Source organism: Rhea pennata, chromosome 19 (assembly GCF_028389875.1).
Source record: "Rhea pennata isolate bPtePen1 chromosome 19, bPtePen1.pri, whole genome shotgun sequence".
In the NCBI taxonomy this organism is placed as follows: domain Eukaryota; kingdom Metazoa; phylum Chordata; class Aves; order Rheiformes; family Rheidae; genus Rhea; species Rhea pennata.
In genome coordinates, this window is record NC_084681.1 from 9,820,449 (window position 1) to 9,841,105 (window position 20,657).

At 40.9% G+C, this 20,657-nt stretch overlaps 1 protein-coding gene across 4 annotated transcripts; it reads right to left on the reverse strand.

The window, feature by feature from the left end:
- Positions 1 to 379: 379 nt before the first annotated feature.
- Positions 380 to 20,547, reverse strand: LOC134149159 (myosin-1B). 4 transcript variants are annotated; one of them, XM_062592047.1, is made up of 38 exons: positions 20,344 to 20,547; positions 20,111 to 20,254; positions 19,865 to 20,021; positions 19,307 to 19,334; positions 19,103 to 19,208; positions 18,914 to 19,006; positions 18,655 to 18,718; positions 18,467 to 18,565; positions 18,259 to 18,362; positions 17,999 to 18,137; positions 16,559 to 16,677; positions 16,312 to 16,461; positions 15,516 to 15,686; positions 14,471 to 14,780; positions 13,678 to 13,751; positions 13,288 to 13,375; positions 13,076 to 13,193; positions 12,037 to 12,160; positions 11,812 to 11,948; positions 10,460 to 10,715; positions 9,005 to 9,247; positions 8,722 to 8,898; positions 8,489 to 8,634; positions 8,312 to 8,402; positions 7,835 to 8,224; positions 7,089 to 7,215; positions 5,890 to 6,008; positions 5,365 to 5,561; positions 4,766 to 4,949; positions 4,514 to 4,679; positions 4,218 to 4,342; positions 3,661 to 3,969; positions 3,356 to 3,559; positions 2,240 to 2,365; positions 1,977 to 2,147; positions 1,788 to 1,892; positions 1,350 to 1,445; positions 380 to 532 (listed from the first exon to the last, which is right to left on the reverse strand). In XM_062592047.1, the coding sequence occupies exons 1-38, from the start codon at positions 20,545 to 20,547 to the stop codon at positions 380 to 382; spliced, it is 5,814 nt and encodes a 1,937-aa protein (XP_062448031.1). The 4 variants fall into 4 exon arrangements, with proteins under 4 accessions (XP_062448031.1, XP_062448030.1, XP_062448029.1 ...); XM_062592046.1 differs by having other exon boundaries at positions 14,486 to 14,780; positions 19,088 to 19,208; XM_062592045.1 differs by having other exon boundaries at positions 19,088 to 19,208.
- Between the last annotated feature and the right edge of the window lie 110 nt (positions 20,548 to 20,657).

A 20,657-nucleotide genomic window follows, 5' to 3' on the forward strand; every position in this document is an offset into this window, starting at 1 on the left:
GATAGCAGTTCAGCAAACCTAGTCCACTCAGATGGTGGCTGTAAACAGACTGGGCTTGCATTGGGCAACAGCTTAGCATCTGCCAAACAGAGAAATGGAAGGGCAAACGTTGGCCCAAACATTTTGAAAATATCCGAAGAAAGATTTTTAAGTAATTTAAATAAAGAGGAAAAATTTTAAATGTTAATAAGAATTCAGGATATTGATAAAAATACAGCAGCAACTTCTCATTGTTTCTATGGAAAGATCTCTACAATTTTTATTATTGAGACATTAATTATCTAGAGATTGATGAAGGACTAAATAGTAATTACAAATCAAAGTGATAAAATTTCACATTTTGTGCAATTTCTTATTCACTTTGCATTACTGGAAGCATTTACTCTTCACTTTCTGTCTTCTTGCCCATTTCCCGGCTTTTTGCTCGGAGCTTGTTGACCTGCGACTCTGCAATGTCAGCCCGCTCCTCAGCTTCCTCCAGTTCATGTTGGATCTTGCGAAACTTTGTGAGATTGACATTGGACAGCTCCTCCTGGGGACAGGAAGAGATTCATGAAAACCAAAAAGCTATCAGTTCCTATTTTGCTTAACTTTGTTGATGTACATGAGATTTAATAATAGAACATGAAGATCCAGAATATCACTTATAATGGTCAGTGTACCTGGGAACTAAATGAAGATGATCAAATCCTTAATGGTTTCTACTTTAGAATGTTCATTAAAACTAATTTTAAATAGATTTTTGAGTGTCTTTGAGTAATTTGTTCTTACTGTAACACTACACTGGACATGCTGCTGTGTTTTGTCTTTGCATAGTGAAAAAAATCAAAGAGTACGGGTTAGCAGGTACTCCTCTCCAGTACTTCTAGAGGGAATCGAAACAAATAGCTTAAATAGATGCCAAGTGTTGAGATGTTAACAATACCTGACAAGAATCTTCCCCTGAGTATGAAGTACTAAATCTCTTTAAAAATATTCAGTAATTATATACAATTACAGTTATTTCCATTAAATCTCTTCCCAGTTATTCACTGCCATAAAATTGATTTACAATATTTGAGGACAATATTCTTTCTCTAGGAGTAAAATAGATATGAAACCGAGGAAGTGAAAGAAAGAAAGGAGAGATCTACTCCCACGGATGTTGTTCTGAGCCCTCCCTACTTTTCCCAGTGATTCAGTAATGGTCAGAGAAAATGCATTCTCTACATCACGGAGCTGTTTTGTTAAGCACAGCCAGAAGACAACAAAAAAGTCAAGGGTTCAAACAGAACCGGACAGAGGAAAACACCAACATAGAATTCCACCTCTGCCAGAAGAAGGCTGGCCTGGCTCACAGGGATACCTACAGCTTCCTCAGCTTGTCTTTTGTAGGATTTCACTTTCATTTGCAGCTTGTCCACCAGCTCCTGCAGTCTGAGAACATTCTTCCTGTCTTCCTCAGACTAAAGAGAAGAACAAGCAAGAGAAACACTTCTTAACCTTTCCTCTTTAAATATTTTCTACATGAAATAGAGACAATAACATTCATTGTAGGGTATTACTACCCAGTAGAACAGAGGTAGTAAGTTGGATCCTCCTAACAGGACAAGAAAAGCAATTTCTTCTTATATTCTCTGATACCTCACCGTCAACTTGCTATTTGTGTCTGAGAAGGACAGAAAAAAATCTGTAAACACAGGGCTACATTTTAGCTTTCTGTGTGAAGGGCACCAGTATGATGAGGATTTCCACTTTACCCTGGCCCTACACAGGGGGTGTCAGCACAAAGAGGCCTCCTGCCTTACCTGGTAGGTCAGCTCCTTCACCCTCCTCTCGTATTTGCGCACACCCTTCACGGCTTCAGCGCTGCGCTTCTGCTCAGAATCAACCTCCCCTTCCAGTTCCCGCACCTGTGATGAGAAGCCCAGCCTTAGAGCCTTTCTGCAGCTCCCATGAGACGTGGTCCCTGATGCACAAACAGCAGCCCTACGCACCCTGGCTTCCAGCTTCTGGAGTTGCTTCTTGCCTCCTTTCAGTGCCAGCTGCTCAGCCTCATCCAGACGGTGCTGCAGGTCCTTCACTGTCTGCTCCAAGTTCTTCTTCATCCTCTCCAGGTGGGCGCTGGTGTCCTGCTCCTTCTTCAGCTCTTCTGCCATCATGGCCGCCTGGAGAGCAAAGGAACAGCCGCAGTTTGGGATGCGAGACATATTGAGGCAGAATCCATCACCATCAGCCATGAAAGGAGTCCCCGGCTCACATCTGTGATGGCCTTCTTGGCCTTCTCTTCAGCATTGCGGGCTTCCTGGACTGTCTCCTCCATTTCACTCTGGATTTGGGAAATATCCATTTCCAACTTCTTCTTGGTGTTGATCAAGCTGGTGTTCTGTGTAAAAAGCATCACATATTTGTGTTTGTTAGCTCATAATATCAAATTAAGAATTTGAGTTATTTCAGATATAACTCTGTGAAAAAATGATACTGCATTTTTTTCTGTAAAGTTTATCATCATTGAGGAGCAATGTTTCATTTATCCAACAATACCATTAATGTGAGTGGGAGTACTTTTCCCTTCAGCTGTGACAAATCTCATCAACTGAGACTGGCTAAGTAAAGGAATAAAAATAATGAGGGAAATTAGTTAAATATGTTCTCTTTAGCATAAGAAGGAAACCTGCATTCACTCTTAATAGACTGAAAAAATTTTCTAGTGTAGATGGGATGGATTGCTTCCAGAATATTTTTATTATGTGACACCAGACACTTTCCATATATCTAGCCACTTAACTTTTAGGTGACTGTTATCATGTGTAAAATCTGCACTGCAAATCCAGGAATTCATCCCCACTCTCTTGAGCACATTTTTAAAGAAGCGCATTTTTAAAGGAATATGAGGATTCACTGATGCTACATCTGCAATGAGAAAGGAACAAATGCTCCTGTGCTTTCAGAGTTTTAGTCCCTCAGTGCTCAGACTGCAGACTATTATAGGGATACCACTAATCAATGTGGTCCTTGACTAGGTGTGTTGTCAGTGGAAACTAAGCTAGGATGCAAAGATGATAGAAGTCTGTGTTGTGTTGAGTACAGCCTGGGAACACAGGCAGTGCACACACCCAGACCTGAGAGTTCAAAAGCAGTCCTATGTTTGCTAGTTGGGATGGTCACCAACTTTCGTCATCATCATCCTGCTCAAATTCAGCACAGAATCAGGATACAAACATTTTTCAACAAACATCTCTTTTAGAATTGTAATGGTTATTTCAGAAAAGGTTAATCTTGTCTTCCAAGCTGAGCCTCTTACACTGACTGGAGTAAACCATATAGAATGTTCTTCAACAAATCAGTACTGACATTTCTCACCAAGTCATCTCACCTGGGTATGGAGAAGCTGCACACGCTCACTTGCATCCATTAATTCCTGCTCAGCCACCTTTCTTCCCCTCTCTGTCTGTTCCAGGGCTGCCCGTAGCTCCTCAATTTCAGTCTGCATAATGCTTGCTCTGCGCTCCACCATGGCCACCTGCTCCTTCAGGTCCTCCTGTGTCCTGAGAGCATCATCCAAATGTATCTGGGTATCCTGTAGAGCAAGTGAGAGAAATTATAAGCTATTTCAGAGCCCTTTGGTGATGAAAATGTCAGCTAAGCCATTCCTCCATGTGCATCTTTTGTTCAATGGACCTTCAGCACTGCCTGTGTGTTTCTCAGGTTCTTTTGTGCCTCTGCTGCCTGGCGATTGGCATGGCTCAGCTGGATCTCTATTTCATTCAGATCTCCCTCCATCTTCTTCTTCAGCCGCAGGGCATCATTTCTGCTCCTTATCTCAGCATCCAAGGTGCTTTGCATGGACTCCACAGTTCGGAGATTATTTCTCTTCAGCTGCTCAATTTCCTCATCTTTTTCTGCTATCTTCCTGTCAACTTCAGACTTCACCTGGTTGAGCTCCAGCTGGATGCGAACTATCTTCCCCTCTTCATGTTCCAGGGAGGCCTGAACAAGAATAAATGAGAATTCAGTATTTGTTACATGACAGATGCTGAACCTTAAACTTTAAATATCATAGCAATTGAGACAGTAGTCTTCATTACAGCAAGTAGAGAGTAGTGCCATGTTTCAGATCCTTCCTTTACGCTTGCCTACACTATCTCTTTTCCTCTTGTCTGTGGGAACAATTTCACAGTGTATGTATGAGATACAGGTCTGAGAGTTTTAAGAGATCAATAAATAATGCTATGTACCTCAGTTTCCTCCAGAGCAGCCTGGATTTCAGATTTCTCCTGCTCAATCTGCTTCCTCACTTTCTCCAGCTCGTGAATGGCCTTTCCTCCCTCTGCAATCTGCTCCGTGAGGTCACCAATCTCCTCTGCAGGAACAGAGACAAATGACAGGGTCAGGCATTGGGCAGGAGGGGAAAGACCCTGCCACAGGAAGGTGACAGGCACCCTCACAATCCTGCAGACATGGAGCCATTTGATGTGGTGGACAGAGAAGTTTGTGAGAAAGCCCTGGCAGGAGCAGAGCACCCGGGACTTACGCTGCAAGTTCTTGTTCTCGCGCTTCAGGGTTTCCAGGTGGTCCAAAGACTCCTCGTAGGCATTCTTCATCTTAAACAGCTCTGTGCTGAGAGAGCGAGACTCCTTCTGGGAGGCTTCCAGCTCAGCCTGCGTTTCCTCATACTTCTGCTTCCACTCTGCCAGGATCTGAAGAGCAACAGGGCCGCAGTATGAGTGTGGCAGTCATGAGGAGATGCTCTGTCCCCAGACCACAAGGCTGGAGCCTGGGTTACCTTGTCAAAATTCTTCTGCTTCTTGTCCAGAGCTGCGCAAGCAGCATTTGACCTCTCCACATCTATCATCAGGTCCTCCACTTCATTCTGCAGCCGCTGCTTTGTCTTTTCCAGGGAGGCACATTTCGCATTCACGGCTTCAACGTGCTCCTCTGCTTCCTGCAGGCGCTGTGCCAGCTTCTTCCTGGGAGATGATAAGCACAACTCTCAGTGAGGAAGTGTAGGGGAGCCTGTGGAGCTCAGCTGGTGTGTTTTTCACAGCAGCACGCTCGGCCACTTGGCAATGAGAGATCCCCATTCGCCCACAGCACAGGAGCTCTCTCAGCCAATCATCATATTCCCAGGAGGCTCTAGCAATGCCTCTGCCCTCTGCACACACCTACACAGCCTCCCTCTGCCATGCTCCATCTCATGAGCGTTGTTGCATTTGCCAACCCACATCATCTATAAGATATGTTTTTCCACTTGCTGCCACACCACCCCAAAACACAGCATTGGCCTCTTCCTGGCAATATCTCTGTGGTCTCTTGCAGCTTCCCCGTTAGCCTCTGCTAGATCTTCCCCCATCTGCTAGCCTCTGCTAGCCTTCCCCCACATACTTGGCCTCCTCTAGTTCCTCCGTGCGCTGAATGGCGTCCGTCTCGTATTTGGTTCTCCACTGGGCCACTTCACTGTTGGCCTTGGACAAGGTGCGCTGAAGCTCACCCTTGGCTTCCAGCTCCTCCTCATATTGCTCCCGGAGCAAGTCACAGTCATGGCGTGCAGACTGCAAGGCGTGGGCCAGGGCATTCTTGGCCTGGGAGGACAATGGGATTGAGACAAGGAGTAGCTGTATTGTGGGAAATCCCCCGAGGGAAAAGTTATCAGGCACTGGACTATTCTTCTATGGGCATGGTGACAGTCTACTGGATGAGCAAGGAAGAGCTGGGAACTTTCAAAAGAATGGATAGACTAGAGAGAGCAGGAAGCAAAGCCACCATCAAAAGGCTTGCATGGGATTACTTAAGTGGGGCTTTTCCTCCGTCTCATCATGGTGGTTCTGTAATTCCATATTACAGTGGCTGAGGCATCGCTTAGACAGTAGAAAAAGTACTCCAAAGACAGGTTTTGGAAAGTGCTCTCACCTTTATTTCTTCCTCTAAATGCCTCTTGAGTTCTTCAATTTGTTGGGTGAATGCCTGCTTGCCTCTTGACAGCTGAGAAATCAGAGCATCTTTCTCCTCCACCTGGCGTGAATATTCACCTGAAAAGGTCCAAATAAGTCAGAGAACCTTTTTATGACTGATTTAAAGGTGATAACCTTATTAACTAAATGCATGTGAAAAATATTTTGATATTTTTCTTTTATTGAATCTTTGTCAGTAATACCCATTGAGATCCTCTAAGCACTCTGGAGAATTTCATTAGAGGCAGGGAATTGCAAATATGCCCCCTTCTTTGATACCTCAGCGATCATACTGTGTATTTGCACTAAGTCCAGTATTTTCCTGAAACATCAAACTTGCAGTATGGATACCGCATGGTGCGTGTGCTGAGGTATTGCATTTCATAGACTCACAGGACTATTGAGGTTGAAAGTCACCTCTGGAGATAACCTAGTACAACCTCCTTATTCAAAGCTGGGTCAGGTAGAGGAGGTTGCCCTGGACTGTGTCCAGTTGTGTTTTGAATATCAACAAGGATAGGGACTCTACAACCTCTGTGGGCTACCTGTTCCAGTTTTTGACCGTCTTTACTGTATTTTTCTTTTCTTATTTTTAAGCAGGATTTTCTGTATTTCAGTTTGTGCCCAGTGTCTCTTGTCCTGTTATGGATGCTACTGAGAAGAGTTTGACTCCATATTCTTTACTGCCTCCCATCGTGTGTTTATACACATTGATAAAGTTCCCCTGAGTCTTCTTTTCTCTATGCTAAACAATCCCAGGTCTCTCTGTTGGAACTGGGATAGATGCTCTAACCCCTTGATCATCTTTGTGGCCCTGTGCTGTACTCACTGCAGTAGATCTATACCTCTTTTGTACTGGGGCATTCAGTACTGGACACAGCGCTCCAGGTGTGGTCTCACCAGCAGTGAGTAGAGGGGAAGGATGACCTCTCTCAGCCTCCTGGTAACACTCTTCCTAATGCAGTCTGGGATTCTATTAATTAATTAATTAATTAATTTATTAATTAATTTATTTATTTATTGCTGCAAGGGCACTGCTGGCTCATGTTCAACTTGCATTCTAGGACTCCCAGGTCTTCATGTCATCTTTTTGATCCTAGGGTTTTTTTTGGCCCCCTGTCATTTACATTGTTCTCTTAAAAAACATCAGTATCTCACCAGCCTCTGTTTGTAGCCTTGCTCTCTGAGCACTCATGTCATTAATTGTGCACTGATGCTCCTCCTCCTTTGTCTTAATCTCACTTAGCTGATCTTCCAGAGTGCGACACATCTTCTCTAGATTGGCCTATGTGTGTGAAGAACAGAATGAAAAATACTAAATGACTGTTTGTTCAACACATAGAGTTACTGTGAACGAGAAGAAAAAGCCAATGATTTAGGAGTATGTAAGTCAAAGTCTCAGAAGACTGATATGTTTTACTATAAAATTTCAAACTCAATTTTTAATATTTGCATAATTAATTAATGTGCCTATCTAGCTCTTGAAATAGAGAAAATGAATGCTAGCATGCTGTATCATGGAGATCTTTTTTTAATTTCTATTTGTCACTTACTGATTATGTCATTAAAGTGTTTAAAGGAGGAAAAGAACAATAGGAAGGAAAAAGAAATGGGTAGAACTGAAGTAATTTATACTTTATAAGAAACTAAAAAATTGATAACTTCAGTATCTTTCATTATAGTATAACATTCTGATCCCAGCAATGCATGCCTTAGAGTTCTTTAGGCTAGGTGCTTCAGATATAGCTCTCACCAAAACACATCCACATAGTATTGTACTAATATTGAAATAGGTAAAAATGTTGTAAACTGTAACTTTTTATTTTAAAATGTGGTTAATTTAAATATTTTAAAATATGAATACTTCACTATGTTCAAATTGCTCTGAAGAAACATTGCAGTACCTTGGCTTTGGAGACAGACTCCATGTTACTGGCCATGTCATCAATCTCCATCTTCAGCTCACTCTTCTCCTTCTCCAGCTTCTGCTTGACGCGCTGAAGGTTGTCTATTTGCTCCCCGAACTCCGCTGTGCTGTCCGCATGCTTCTTCCGCAGGGCAGCAGCTGTGGCTTCATGCTGCAGAGTGGCCTCCTCCAGGTCCCGGCGCATCTTCTGAAATTCTGCCTCACGCTTCTTGTTCACCTCAATCTGAGCTGCTGTAGCTCCCCCTGCTTCTTCCAGGCGCTCACTGATCTCCTCCAGCTCCCTGGAGAGGTCCGCTCTCTGTCTTTCTGCTTTGGCCCGAGAAGCACGTTCTGCCTCAATTTCCTCCTCCAGTTCCTCAATTCGGGCCTGGAGAACATTAGGCACCATTCACACCCATGCCCTGCCCTGCCTGACCTCTGATGGTGTGAGAGAAGGCAAGGAACAAAGACTTGCCTGCAGCTCCTTGATCTTCTTCTGTAATTGCATGCCCAGGGCTTGCTCATCCTCAATTTTGCTCTGGATCTGGCTGATTTCAAAGTCTTTCCTTTGCACAAAGCAAACCATGTTAGTGCCCAGCAAAAAACATGTATGCACTTGAACAGTACAAAGGTGCCCCACAGCCACACTTACTTCTTCAGTTTCTCATCCAGCTGCTGCTTATCATTTTCCAAATCCATTGTGGATTCATGGGCCAGCTTCAGGTCTCCCTCGAGTTTCCTCTTGGCTCTCTCAAGGTCCATGCGCAGTTTCTTCTCTTGCTCCAGGGACCCTTCGAGCTAAACAGAACAAGGTCATGAGTGCTCTGCCAGCCAGGTCTACCTAAACAACTGTCCTGTTCTTGCTGAGTGTATATTTGGGCTTACATCGTCCACTTGCTGCTCCAGCTTGGTTTTGGCTTTGGTCAGCGTATTGACTTTGTCCTCTTCTGCCTGCAGGTCATCCAGAGTCTGCTGGTGGGCCTCTTGGAGGGCTTTCTTCTCTTTTGTCAGCTTGGCAATGTTCTCGTCCAGGGCCGCCATCTCCTCAGTGAGGTTTTTGACCTGTGAGAAAAAGGGAGCAGGGGGTAATTAAAGGAAGTAGCTACAAACGTGCTGTACCAGCACAGCACTGATTTCTGGAGCGAGAGTGATGAGTTCTCTGCTATACCTTGTTTTCGGTGGCATGTTTTTCCTTCTCAACTTTGGCCAGCGTTAACTCCAGGTCATCAATATCTTTCTTCAGCTCTGAGCATTCGTCCTCCAGTTTCCTCTTCTTGGCTGTCAGCTCAGCATTCATCTCTTCTTCATCTTCTGCTCTCTCTGTTAGCTCCTTGATTTTAGCTTCCAACTGAATTTTGGTTTTGATCAGCTGGTCACATCTTTCCTCTGCGTCAGCCAAACCATCAGCTTCCTACACAAGATACATTTAATGTAATACTTTACATAATTCTGTTCTTACACTTGCCTCATATATTTTTTTCCTCTTGATTTTCAAAGAAGGAATTATTATTTTCAAGGTATCTTTGCAATGACAATTTTAGTTAAAACTCATTATCGTAGGAGTATCTACATGTCTTGGAATGCCTTTAATCCTTAGGTTAAAGGTATATGTATTTTTAAGTATCACATTGTAAATGCAGACCCTGAGCAGGTTTCTTTTTATGCTCTTTTGCTGTACATGTAACTCAAGAATAAATTTACTTTGAAAATAGTGCCTGAAAATAGACATGGCAGTATCTGCCTTGTATTTTTTCATCTTTTTATTAATGTTGAATTTCACTGGACTGTAGACTGACATAGAAGTTTTTGGAAATCCCTGTAAGCAGATTTTTTACAACCAAAGTCTAAAACCTAAGAGCTAAATATTCCAATATTCTGCTGAGAAATGCTTATTGCAACTATGACAAGATGATTTATTGAGCATGAACTCATCTTTAACGAAGTCTTTAGTTTATACTGCAATGTATTGCCTTAAGATCCTGTTTCAAAGGCAACCGTTGACCAGGCAGTTCTATAGTCTTTGTGGTGAATTAAAAACTGTTTGGAAAAAAGACTGGTGTTTTATCAGTGAAATATCAATTGCCTGAATTTACAAATATCCTAAAATGCAAACTTTGAATTTGGAGAACTAACCATTATACTCCATGTAGTGTTAGTTCTTTTCCTCATGATTTTGGCAAAGAACGTATTTACCATCCCAGACAGAAGACTTTGTATGGACTGAACAGTCAGCTGGTTTCCAATTCATCTTATCGACCTTTAAATATCTACCTGGTCACTATCTACAGCCAAACAGATCACTTTAGGCTGTCTTCATGATCAGTAAAAATGTGTTTTTAAAGTACAGTCCATTTGATTTTTGCCATGTATGATTAAAAATATGATACTGCAAGCTGTACAATTTACTGATTATTCATGCTTGATTTAAAAGCCAAAGGGATTAGCTGTCATTGTAAATTTGTTATTTTCACATTGGCTTTTTGGTGTGATTTTCCTTCATATTTTATAATTTATATTTGTTGTATTTAAATAAATACTCTTTTGGGATCAGATGTTTCTTATTGTGATACTTGGGACTGTTTTACACAGGGGGTTATGAGTCAAAAACATTAGCAACACTTACAGCCTGCACTTGGAGCTGCAGGTCATTTTTCTCCTGCAGGAGGGACACCATTTTCTCCTCCAGCTCCTTCCTCTTTGCCTCAGACTTTGCAAGCTCTTCCTTGGTTTTCTCGAATTCTTCCTTCATGGTGGCCATTTCCTTCTCAGATTCTGCACTCTTCAGCAAGGGTTTGATCTTGAAGAACAGCTTCATCCACGGCCAGTGCTTGACGTTCATGAATGAACGAACATTGTACTGGATGCAGAAGATGGATTCCCTGAAACATTATAACATATGTTTAACTGTATATATGAATATATATATACAGTTTTATATATAATAGTTGTACATAGTTGAACATATCATGTGTATGTGTGTGTGTGTGTAGGCAGTTATGTGATTTTTTTTAAAAAGATAAGTCTAAATGGCAGGTTCTATAAACTTTACCAATTTCCAAACAGAATTTCATTATCTAGGTAGCCCTAGGAGATGAAATAGGCTCACTCATATAATAAATACTAAATAAAAACTAGGAGTTACTGAGTCAACACCTAATCAGTTCTAAGAGGGCTTAAAGCAAGTCAACGTACATTTTCACCCTTCTCAGTATGCAGATCAAACTCCATGCAATTCACTCCTACACTGAATTTTCAGCACTTTTGTACACCGTCGTCAGAAACAGATCCTTTATCAGCCAAGTACAGACGGTACAATGAAGGATCCCTCAAAGAATGTAGGTTAGCTGATAGAGAGCTAATAAATGCACATAGTGGATGTAATAACTCTGCTCTAAAAAGTTGTCCCGCTATTTTAGCAAAGCATGAAGCACCCAAAAGGGGTGACAAGCGCAATACAGCGTAACATTTCAAAACTTATTAAGAAATATCTCAGCCAAACTCCGTAGTATGATGTAAAGATGGTCTCATCTCACTTTTATGGCTAAAGAAAAGGAACACCTCCAGAGGGCAATTTGGTCCATTTCATGACTGTTATCCAAGAGAATAAGGATATACTTCTGTTTTAGAAGTATATATTTCTCCCCTTTGACTATAATGGCAGTTTAACTAAGAGTAGGTATCTGATTTTTGGACATATATGAAAAATTTAGCCATTTACGGAATATAGCAAAAAGTAGCACAAAAGGAGATCTAAATTGAAGATTGCCGTATTTTTTCCTAAAACAGGGTTTTATACTCCTTTTCCTAGTGCCAGTTTATACTCCCAAACACACATATACTGATAAACTAACTGGTAAACTAAATTAATGAGAAATAAATGGAAGTTTCGAGAGAAGTGGCTCAGCTTCATTTTTGTTCATGTCTTTGGTGAGTGATGAGGATTGTCTCAACAGGTCAAATACTGTAAATATCAACCTTCTCTCCATCATCTTCTTGAACTCCGCTCTCATCAGGTACCCCCTACAAATGGCTTGAGTACGAGTGATGAGCTGTGCCAGTTTGTCATCTCTCATCTCCTCCAGGAGTCCCAGTAGCCCAGCTTTGAAGAACACCTTGAGAAAGAGAATATTGCAACACACCACTGTCAGGTGGCATAAAGCACAGCAGATACAGAGTATTTCAGTCAAGGAGTGTTTGTACCTTGGTGTGACCAAATTTATACTGGGTGTGGTCCACATCGATAGAGCCAAGGAGCTTCTCAGAAGCTTTCTTGCTGTCAATGAACTGTCCCTCTGGGATAGCACTTGCATTAAGCACCTTGTACCTATGGGAAGAAGTAGAATATGAACAGATTTCTGAAAGCTCAATCAAACCTGCAACCAGCTGATGCCATTTTTAACATTTTCTGCAGAAGGATCAAGAGCTGAAGAGGTGCATAGCCTGAATTCTCTTCCACTGTTTAGAGATGACATTTTCATGGGTAAACATATTTTTAGGAAAAGCTTTTCACTTTCTTAGTTCAGCAATTCTTGACACAGAATGGAGACTGATCTCCAGGGATAATAGCTGGTATATTTTGCACACCCCATTAGCTAATATCTTATCTTCGAATGAGAGCTCTATGAGCAAGAATAGAAAGTGGGAATGAGAAGCAATTCTTCATCCAAAATAGTGCCAGGGTATAGCACTGGAGCATTTTTCAGGTGATTTTCATAATACAAGATATAAGAATAAACAAATTTTGTGATTTCCACTTTCTAGTCCCTCTCATGATGATAAGTTCTCCATTATGGTCTAGATTCATTCTCCATAACATTGGGACTCCCAGCCTTCCCCAGTAGAGGCTGACTTAGACTTCTTTAATTCCACAGACAGAAGCATCACTGATTGAGTTCTATGATAAGCACAGGGTTATGTCATCCCTGTGGTGATGTCAACTTTTGGATGGCAAAGTTAGATAACTAATTTTAAGCTAGACAAGTGTATTTCAGGATAGTTAATTAAAAGAGGACTTATATCATACTAAATGATGAATCAAGAACAGAAATAATTTATTGCCCTCTGAAAATACCTGTTCTTCTCATTAGCTAGAGGAAGAAGCTGGAAGACTAACTTGAACAACTGGCTTTTGCATACCTAAGGACAGGTACAATAAACCCCTTCCACAGTAATTAAAATCATTAGGAAATGCAAATTATTCAGCAAGGTTATGATGGAGGGTGGAAAAGTGGAATCTGACCTTTGTTTAAAGTCTGCATAGAGGATTCTGCTGGGGAATCCTTTCCTGCAAATTCTGATCCCTTCCAGCACACCATTACATCGCAGCTGGTGCAGCACCAGTTCATGCTCCATGGCCCCTAATGAATGACACCATGAGCTGATACTTCATTGTAGTGCACAGAGAAGAACAGATTCATCACAGTAAGAGATCTCTGAACTTGAACATCTTACCAGGTGTTTTTGTTTCATTGGGAATGAGGCATCGCACAAAATGGGGGTGTGTACTTCGCAGATTGCTCATCAACTTGTTTAAATTTTCCTGTAAGAGCAAGAGCAAAGATTTATGTTTAAAAATATTATGTTTGTGATCTCATTATTAGATGGAGTAAAACCACTGCAATAAGATCATGCAAACTTCTGGCCAGTTCTGAAATTCAGATAAAGTAATACTTTGAATGATTCGATGGGAATTCTTCTTTATTAAGAAGCACAACCCCTTGTCCTTTCTCAAAATAGTGGCTTTGTATACTAAATCAAGCAGAATTGATTGATCTGTACTGAGTTTTCTCTCTTCCCCCCCCCCCCAATTTAGTACAATTTATAAAGATGAATCTACAGTACCCGGAAAAGAGCTGACACAGTCTGGAAAGAAGAACCCTTCTTCTTGCTGCCCTTCTTGCCACTGCCGCCACTCTCTGAGCAATTACAATTTTTTAAAAAGAAATGAAAAAATACAGAGTTAGAATTTGAAGAACTTTGTGTATTCATCTTATAAAAATGTAATGGTAAGATAAAAATTTGTAAATGCCTGCATATTTACTAACAGGAGTAAACGGGAGAGATTTGTTTTTTAAGATAAAATCTTATGATTTTAAGCTGAAGTTGAGAAAATGCAAACAGGAATTAAAATGCAACTTTTTCATACTAAAGATAATTAAGAAATTAAATAACTCACTAAAGAGTGAAGCCAATGCATCAACATCATTGTATTACACATTAGTTTTGTAAATTTAACAGCATGTTGCTGGGTTTGATAGCCTTCCCTTGTGTATTTAGTAGGAAAGCCCCTCATTGTAAAAATCATTTGGTGACACCAGGAAGCCTATGTTAATACTGTATTCCATTTTCAAAACCTACACATCTATAAAGATGTCAAGAGAAAAGTAATATCTTTTATTAGACTGAGAGACTGAGTTTCAAAAAGTAGACATGGTTCTGGGCTCACACACCTTGCATTATGCATATTCAGAAATTTTTGCTGTATAAAAAACATGTTTTCCACATATTTTTAAATCACTGTGGTTAAGTAATACCATGAAAATTATTTTTTGAGAACATACATCTTACAGTTTACAGTATTATTGCAAGAGTTTTTTGCTGTAAATTATAGTAAAACTGATTTCAAATAAATCACCTGTTTCTGCCCCACCAACAGAGGCAAAGAGTAAGGCAAGTGTCTTCAGAGATGATTTCTGGTACAGCCCCACAACAGTTTCATTCAGGGGGTCCTTGTTCTTCTCAAGCCAGCCAGTGATGTTGTAGTCCACTGTGCCAGCATAGTGCACCAGGGAGAAGTGGGCTTCAACCTTGCCTTTGGAAGGCTTGGGCTTCTGGAAGTTGTTGGACTTGCCCAGATGCTGGTCATAGAGCTTGTTCTTGAAAGAGGTGTCAGTTGCCTTGGGGAACATGCACTCCTCTTCCAGGATGGAGAAGATGCCCATGGGCTAGAAGAAATAGCAGCACAGAAATGAAGAGGAAGAAAAAGAGGAAATGAGAGGGAAAGATAATGCATATGTGAGAGATATGGAAGATAAATAAAGATACTACAAAAAACGCTCTTCAAAATGTGTCCTCTCTTCTATTTTTCCAGAAAGGACATTTTGTTAGTGAATATGCCATCAGTTATATGAAACTAAGCTCATGCATCAGTTTCATCATTTTAATATAATAAAGATACAGCATGTAGATATTCACTGCATATAAGCTAGTTGAAGCTGGAAAATAAAGTGAATGAAATCAGTAGCATATAGATATAAAGAAGAAACAGTTCAGAGTTCTGAAATGCTACTTCTTGGAAACAAGATAGAACAATTCTTTAAACAACATTAAATCAGAAGTTTCTCAGTGCATTAGTTCACTCAGCATCCATTAATAAAACCCATGCATTTCAGTATGAACTTTAACACAGATTTATTATTGGGACTAAGACTGAAATTTTTGTCCCCATGAATCAGATGCACTCTTTAGAATGCCATAGGCAGTGATATAGGTCAAAGGGCTGACCTCCTCCTAACAAGAGGCACATGAAAATGTACATGAACTGCCCAGAGGCCCAGAAAAAATCATGCAATGTACTGCATCAGGTGTTAGTGCCACACATTAGAATGGTCAAATTTTGAGCATGGAAAAAAAAATCCTTTTAAAACTAAAGAGTTATTAAGCGTATAGGGCCCAGGAACCTTCTCAATGAGCTCAATACAGGCAGCCAGGTCCATCCCAAAGTCAATGAACTCCCAATCAATTCCTTCCTTCTTGTACTCCTCCTGCTCCAGTACAAACATGTGGTGGTTGAAAAACTGTTGCAGTTTCTCATTGGTGAAGTTGATGCACAGCTGCTCCAGGCTGTTGAACTGCAGAATACAAGGAGATAGACTTACCCGCAAAGTTCTGTTCCATTAACACTTTGCATCTTCTAGTTGGTTTTACTTTCAACTCGTTAAGTGCTCTGGGATTGAGATCCTGAATTTTTAGTCATAGTGCTGTCCAGGAAACTGGGATATTCTGTCCTCTAATATAGCTACACTTTCAGATCAAGACTCTCCAACATATTTTTAAACTTTGAAACAGCTGTAGAACTTAGTCCAAGAGGTTAGTTATGACAGCTGGTCTGTTTGGATTTGTGTGCACTACCAATCTAGTCCCTAACACTCGGATGAAATCTAGCCTCAGCATTAATGAAATCTTCCTTCAAGATGACATTTTTTCATTTCTTCAAAATCAATTTTTTTACACACTAGTTGTTAAACAATCTGTCACCACTTTTTAACAGAATTTTCATTTCTGTGTGCCCCAACAGAAATCTGTAAAATCTGCCATACTTGTGGCTTAATAAATATGAGAATCAAAAGAAGCAGTGCCATTACTACAGAAATGTCAGGATTATTCAGTAAATAATAAGAACCATAATGCTAACAATAAATATTTCAATCTTTTAGTGCCCCTTTGAAGAAACTTGTGTGAAGATCCTGCTCTTACATCAAAGATTTCAAATCCAGCAATGTCCAGAACACCAATGAAGTACTGTCTGGGCTGCTTGGTATCCAGCTGTTGGTTGATACGAATAACCATCCACAAGAACATCTTCTCAAAGACAGATTTTGCCAGGGCACCCACTGAATTGTATACCTAAACCAAAGGGAATAGTTATCATATAGAGCAAAAAAGGAAGTACAAAGGGTTTAATTCAAACTGTGTGCGTTTTCTGTCACCACTTATCTCTTACCTGCTGCACAGTTTGACCTTTGGTCACATATTCGTTCCCGACCTTGACTCGTGGGTAGCACAGGGCCTTGAGCAGGTCAGCTGAGTTCAGACCCATCAGGTAAGCAGCCTTGTCAGCAACTAAGCTCACAAACACACAGCAGGATCAAGTGTTAGCTCCCCAATTGAAATATCTTGCAGTAATTCAGAATGTTGCTCTAGAAGCCACATACGCTTTAAGTTAGATACTAATAAATTTAAGTACTTCTTCTTGATTTACTGATTTTTTTCATTTGATTTGAGATGATTTGTAAACGTAACAGTTCTTCCAAAATGTCTTCAAAATGAGCGTGCAAATTTTGAAAAATAAACAAGTAGTTAAACAGACAAAATAGAACTCTAGTTTGATTTGCCATTTTCATGTCTCTTTGCCAAGTCACAATTTCTGAACAAACAGAAAAGGAAAACTGTTAGTAGCAAAATACACTGTGCTGATTGAAGTCAGTGAAACCATACTGTCATTGGAGTGAAAGGAAGATTATGGCAAAAGTATGAACAAGCTATCTCATATCAGTTTCATACTAGGACCATGTTCTCAGTATGGGTAAAGTTCACAGAAATAGGAGCCATGCACAAGATAGAAATATACTTTATGAAATGTGAAAAAGGGAAGGAGAAGAGGAAGGGAAAGTGAGGTGAGAGAGGGAAGGGGAGAGAGAGGAATAGCTGACAGGGGGATCTCTAGTACTGAGCAAGTACAACTGCTAGACTACTGATTGCACTCTGTCCTCACTTCCCGTTTTGACACCTGTCTCTTCTTACAGCAAAGATACGGAGAGCAGATCATGGAGAGTACTGTTTACAGAGCTCTTTTATGTGAGAAAACCAAATCTCATTAAAAGGTATATATGTGTACATATATATATATATATATATATACACACACACACAGATGCTGATTTTGAGGTGCTGTGTGTCTGTATATATTTATTGCTAGAGAAAACAAGGAATGAAACGAATAGAATTGGAACTTCTACTTTGTTTCACTCGTGTAGAGTTTGCTTATTTATTTGTTTTTTAATAATTAAATTATCCACTAATTCTATTTACTATACTCTTCTCCCAGAATTCTTTCCTTTGGCTGTGTTCATGCAATGATATCGTTCAGAGTATACAAACATGAAAATGCATGGAGAAAATGGATGACTATCTGATTCATTTAAGATGGAGAAGGAGTATGCTCAGGGCTAGGAGAGGAAGGATCAGGGATCAGAGCCCACAGTATTTCATCATTTCTTCACCAGAAGAGTGATCTATAGGATACAACAGCTGTCAATATAATACTGATCACTTTTACCATTACTTTTCTCTAGCCCATAAGCTCCTACTAGGCAGAAGTGAGGATTCAGGCCACAGTTCTTCCTTATACTATAGTGAGTTCAGCTGCATATTCTGCGAGTACCTTCAGTGCCATCCGGCTCTGCCTGCTCCTCTCGTTGTTTCTGCTTAAATTTCAGGTTTCCATAGTGCATGACAGCCCCTGTCAGCTTGTAAATGGCCACCTTTTCATCAGGAGTGAAGCCCAGGATGTCGATGGCACTCTGGCAAAGGAATCCACAAAGTAAAGTCATGTGATAAAATATTGTGGTATGAATATAATGATTTTAACCATTCATCATTTGTGATTTTTACTCTTTCTGTGAATTCCTTCATATTACTTACATCTGTGGCCATCAGCTCCTCCTGGTCATCAATACTGGGAACAGTAATCTCACCTTGACTTACATATGGGAAATCATATGGATTGGTTGTAATCAGAAGCATTTCTGAAAACAAATGAAAGGACATCCATGAGCTCTGTTTAACTGAATATGAAAGGATTCATTCTTATATGCTTCTCAACATTCAGGATTATGAATTTTTTTCCTACCAATCAGCTCTGGCTTCTTGTTGGACATGATTTGATAAAATATGTGGTAACTTCTTTCCGCCTTGAGCTGGAAAGTGACTCTGGACTTCTCCAGCAGATCTTGCAAGGAAGAGAGAATAGTTAGGTACAACAGTGCACCAGGGAAGGAATATGGGAAGGAATATAAGCAGTCAAGAAAGAACTCTTACATGTTTCAATATCAGCAGAAGCCAGTTTTCCTGTGGCACCAAAATGGATTCTGATGAATTTACCCTTTAAGAGGGGGGAAAAAATGATGATGATATCTAGAATTGATTTTGCTGTGTTTTCTGTTTTAGAAACACCTCTGGGCATTTCCAAACAGGTTTTCAAATTCACAGTAGTGTATTTTGTTAACTTCCATTGCAGGAATGCAATTTTGCATCTGTAAAAAAACCACCATATATATTCTTACTAAAAAAAACTCACAAAGCGTGAGGAGTTGTCATTCCTCACAGTCTTGGCATTTCCAAAAGCTTCCAGCAGTGGGTTGGCACTGATGATTTGATCCTCAAGCGTCCCCTAAGATAGAAATCCCATTGTAATGATATAGCTTGTAAATGAAGCTGACAGCTGTTATTGCTGCTGTCCCTAGGAACTCACCTGCATTTTTCCTGCCTGCTGTGGCTGTTCCTCCTTCTTCTTCTCCCCGCTAGCTGCAATTGTTGCAAAGTACTGGATGACACGCTTTGTGTTCACAGTCTTCCCTGCACCGGATTCTCCGCTGTGAAGCCAGACAGAGAAGCAGAGAGCGTATGGTCAGGCAGCAGCTCCCCTGGCACAGAGCAATCCATCAAAAATCTGAGCAGGCAATGTACATACGTGATCAGGACTGACTGATTCTCACGATCTGTGATAGAGACAGAACAAAAGACACTGTTAGCAGTTGTCCTGAGTAACACTGAGCTGACTGAAAATAGTGTTGAGTGTTTTTCAGAAAGTCTTAACACTGACTCCCAGAAAAAGTTACCCAATTCCAGCTGCACCCTTATAGGTCCCAGCAATAATAAACATAAGCTCAAATGGATGCACAGAAGTACAGATGCACATGGTCCTCAGACCAAGTTTGTATCCGGTTGTCCTTCACCCAATTCTCTTCAGAAAATCTAATGGAACTACCTACTCATCTGCAAAATATAGGGTTAAATGGAAATATTAAAGTCCCATCAGTTAATTATGTGACTCAAACACTGTTCCTTCAGTGAAGGAGTGTAGAATTTAGTACAGTAAAGTGTAAATAATGTGCAATACTGAGTCCATGTGTCTTTCAGGTTCATTTTGGCTCATACAACTATGGTGTCCTTAGCTTTGCCACATCCCCCAGTAAGAAGAGTCTGGGCTTTTTTGTTTTGGTTGCAGTGAAGGATACCAAGCACTCACCAGTTAACATGAACTGATAGGCGTTGTCAGAGATGGAGAAGATGTGGGGAGGGGCCTCCTGGCGCTTTTTGCCTCGGTAGGCCAACACCACCTCCGGGTTGTACACTGGCAGCCACTTGTAGGGGTTGACAGTGACACAGAAGAGACCCGAGTAGGTCTGTGAGGGAAGGAAAAGGGACAGAACGTTGGCTTCCACTTGCAGCAGCTCCTCCTAGCTATTGCAGGAAGACTGCTGCTGGTACTTACGTAGATCATCCAGGCTGCATAACGCTCTTTGAGGTTATACAGCACAGCAGGTTCATGGAGGTGGGTCATCATGGCCATGTCCTCAATTTTATCATATTTGGGAGGGTTCATGGAGAAGACCTGATCTTCCTTCACAGTCAGAGTCTGCCAAGGAAAAGGGAGATCCAAAAGTGTCAGCTAAAAGCCCTGAGTAGGATTAAATTATATTGTCAAGTCTTGGTTTTTGTACTCACTTCTCCACCTTCAGTCTTGACAGTGACCTTTCCTCCTTCTTTGCTCTGGATTTTGCTTTTCACATAGGATTCCTTAGCATGTACCACAAAGACTGATGATTTGGCATCAAAAGGTCTGTTCTGGGCCTCAATTCTCTCCTTTTCAGACTTTCGGAGGTAAGGAGCTGCCTCCCCAAAGATGGCCATCTCAGCATCTGTAGACATGGCTGCAATTTAACTGGGAGTAATGCAGCAAGTATCTGTGAAGGTAGAAAATATATTACAGTAGTGCATGATAGAAATATACTCACACAGAACAGTAGATTTCCAGTGTT

Coding starts and splice junctions, on each gene's coding strand:
- LOC134149159 (XM_062592044.1), bottom strand. CDS start 20,547: ATGTCTACAGATGCTGAGATGGCCATCTTTGGGGAGGCAGCTCCTTAC. Junction 19,007..19,087: donor AGCAGGCAGGAAAAATGCAG/GTGAGTTCCTAG, acceptor TTTCTATCTTAG/GGGACGCTTGAGGATCAAAT. Junction 8,403..8,488: donor CTGGATGAGAAACTGAAGAA/GTAAGTGTGGCT, acceptor CTTTGTGCAAAG/GAAAGACTTTGAAATCAGCC.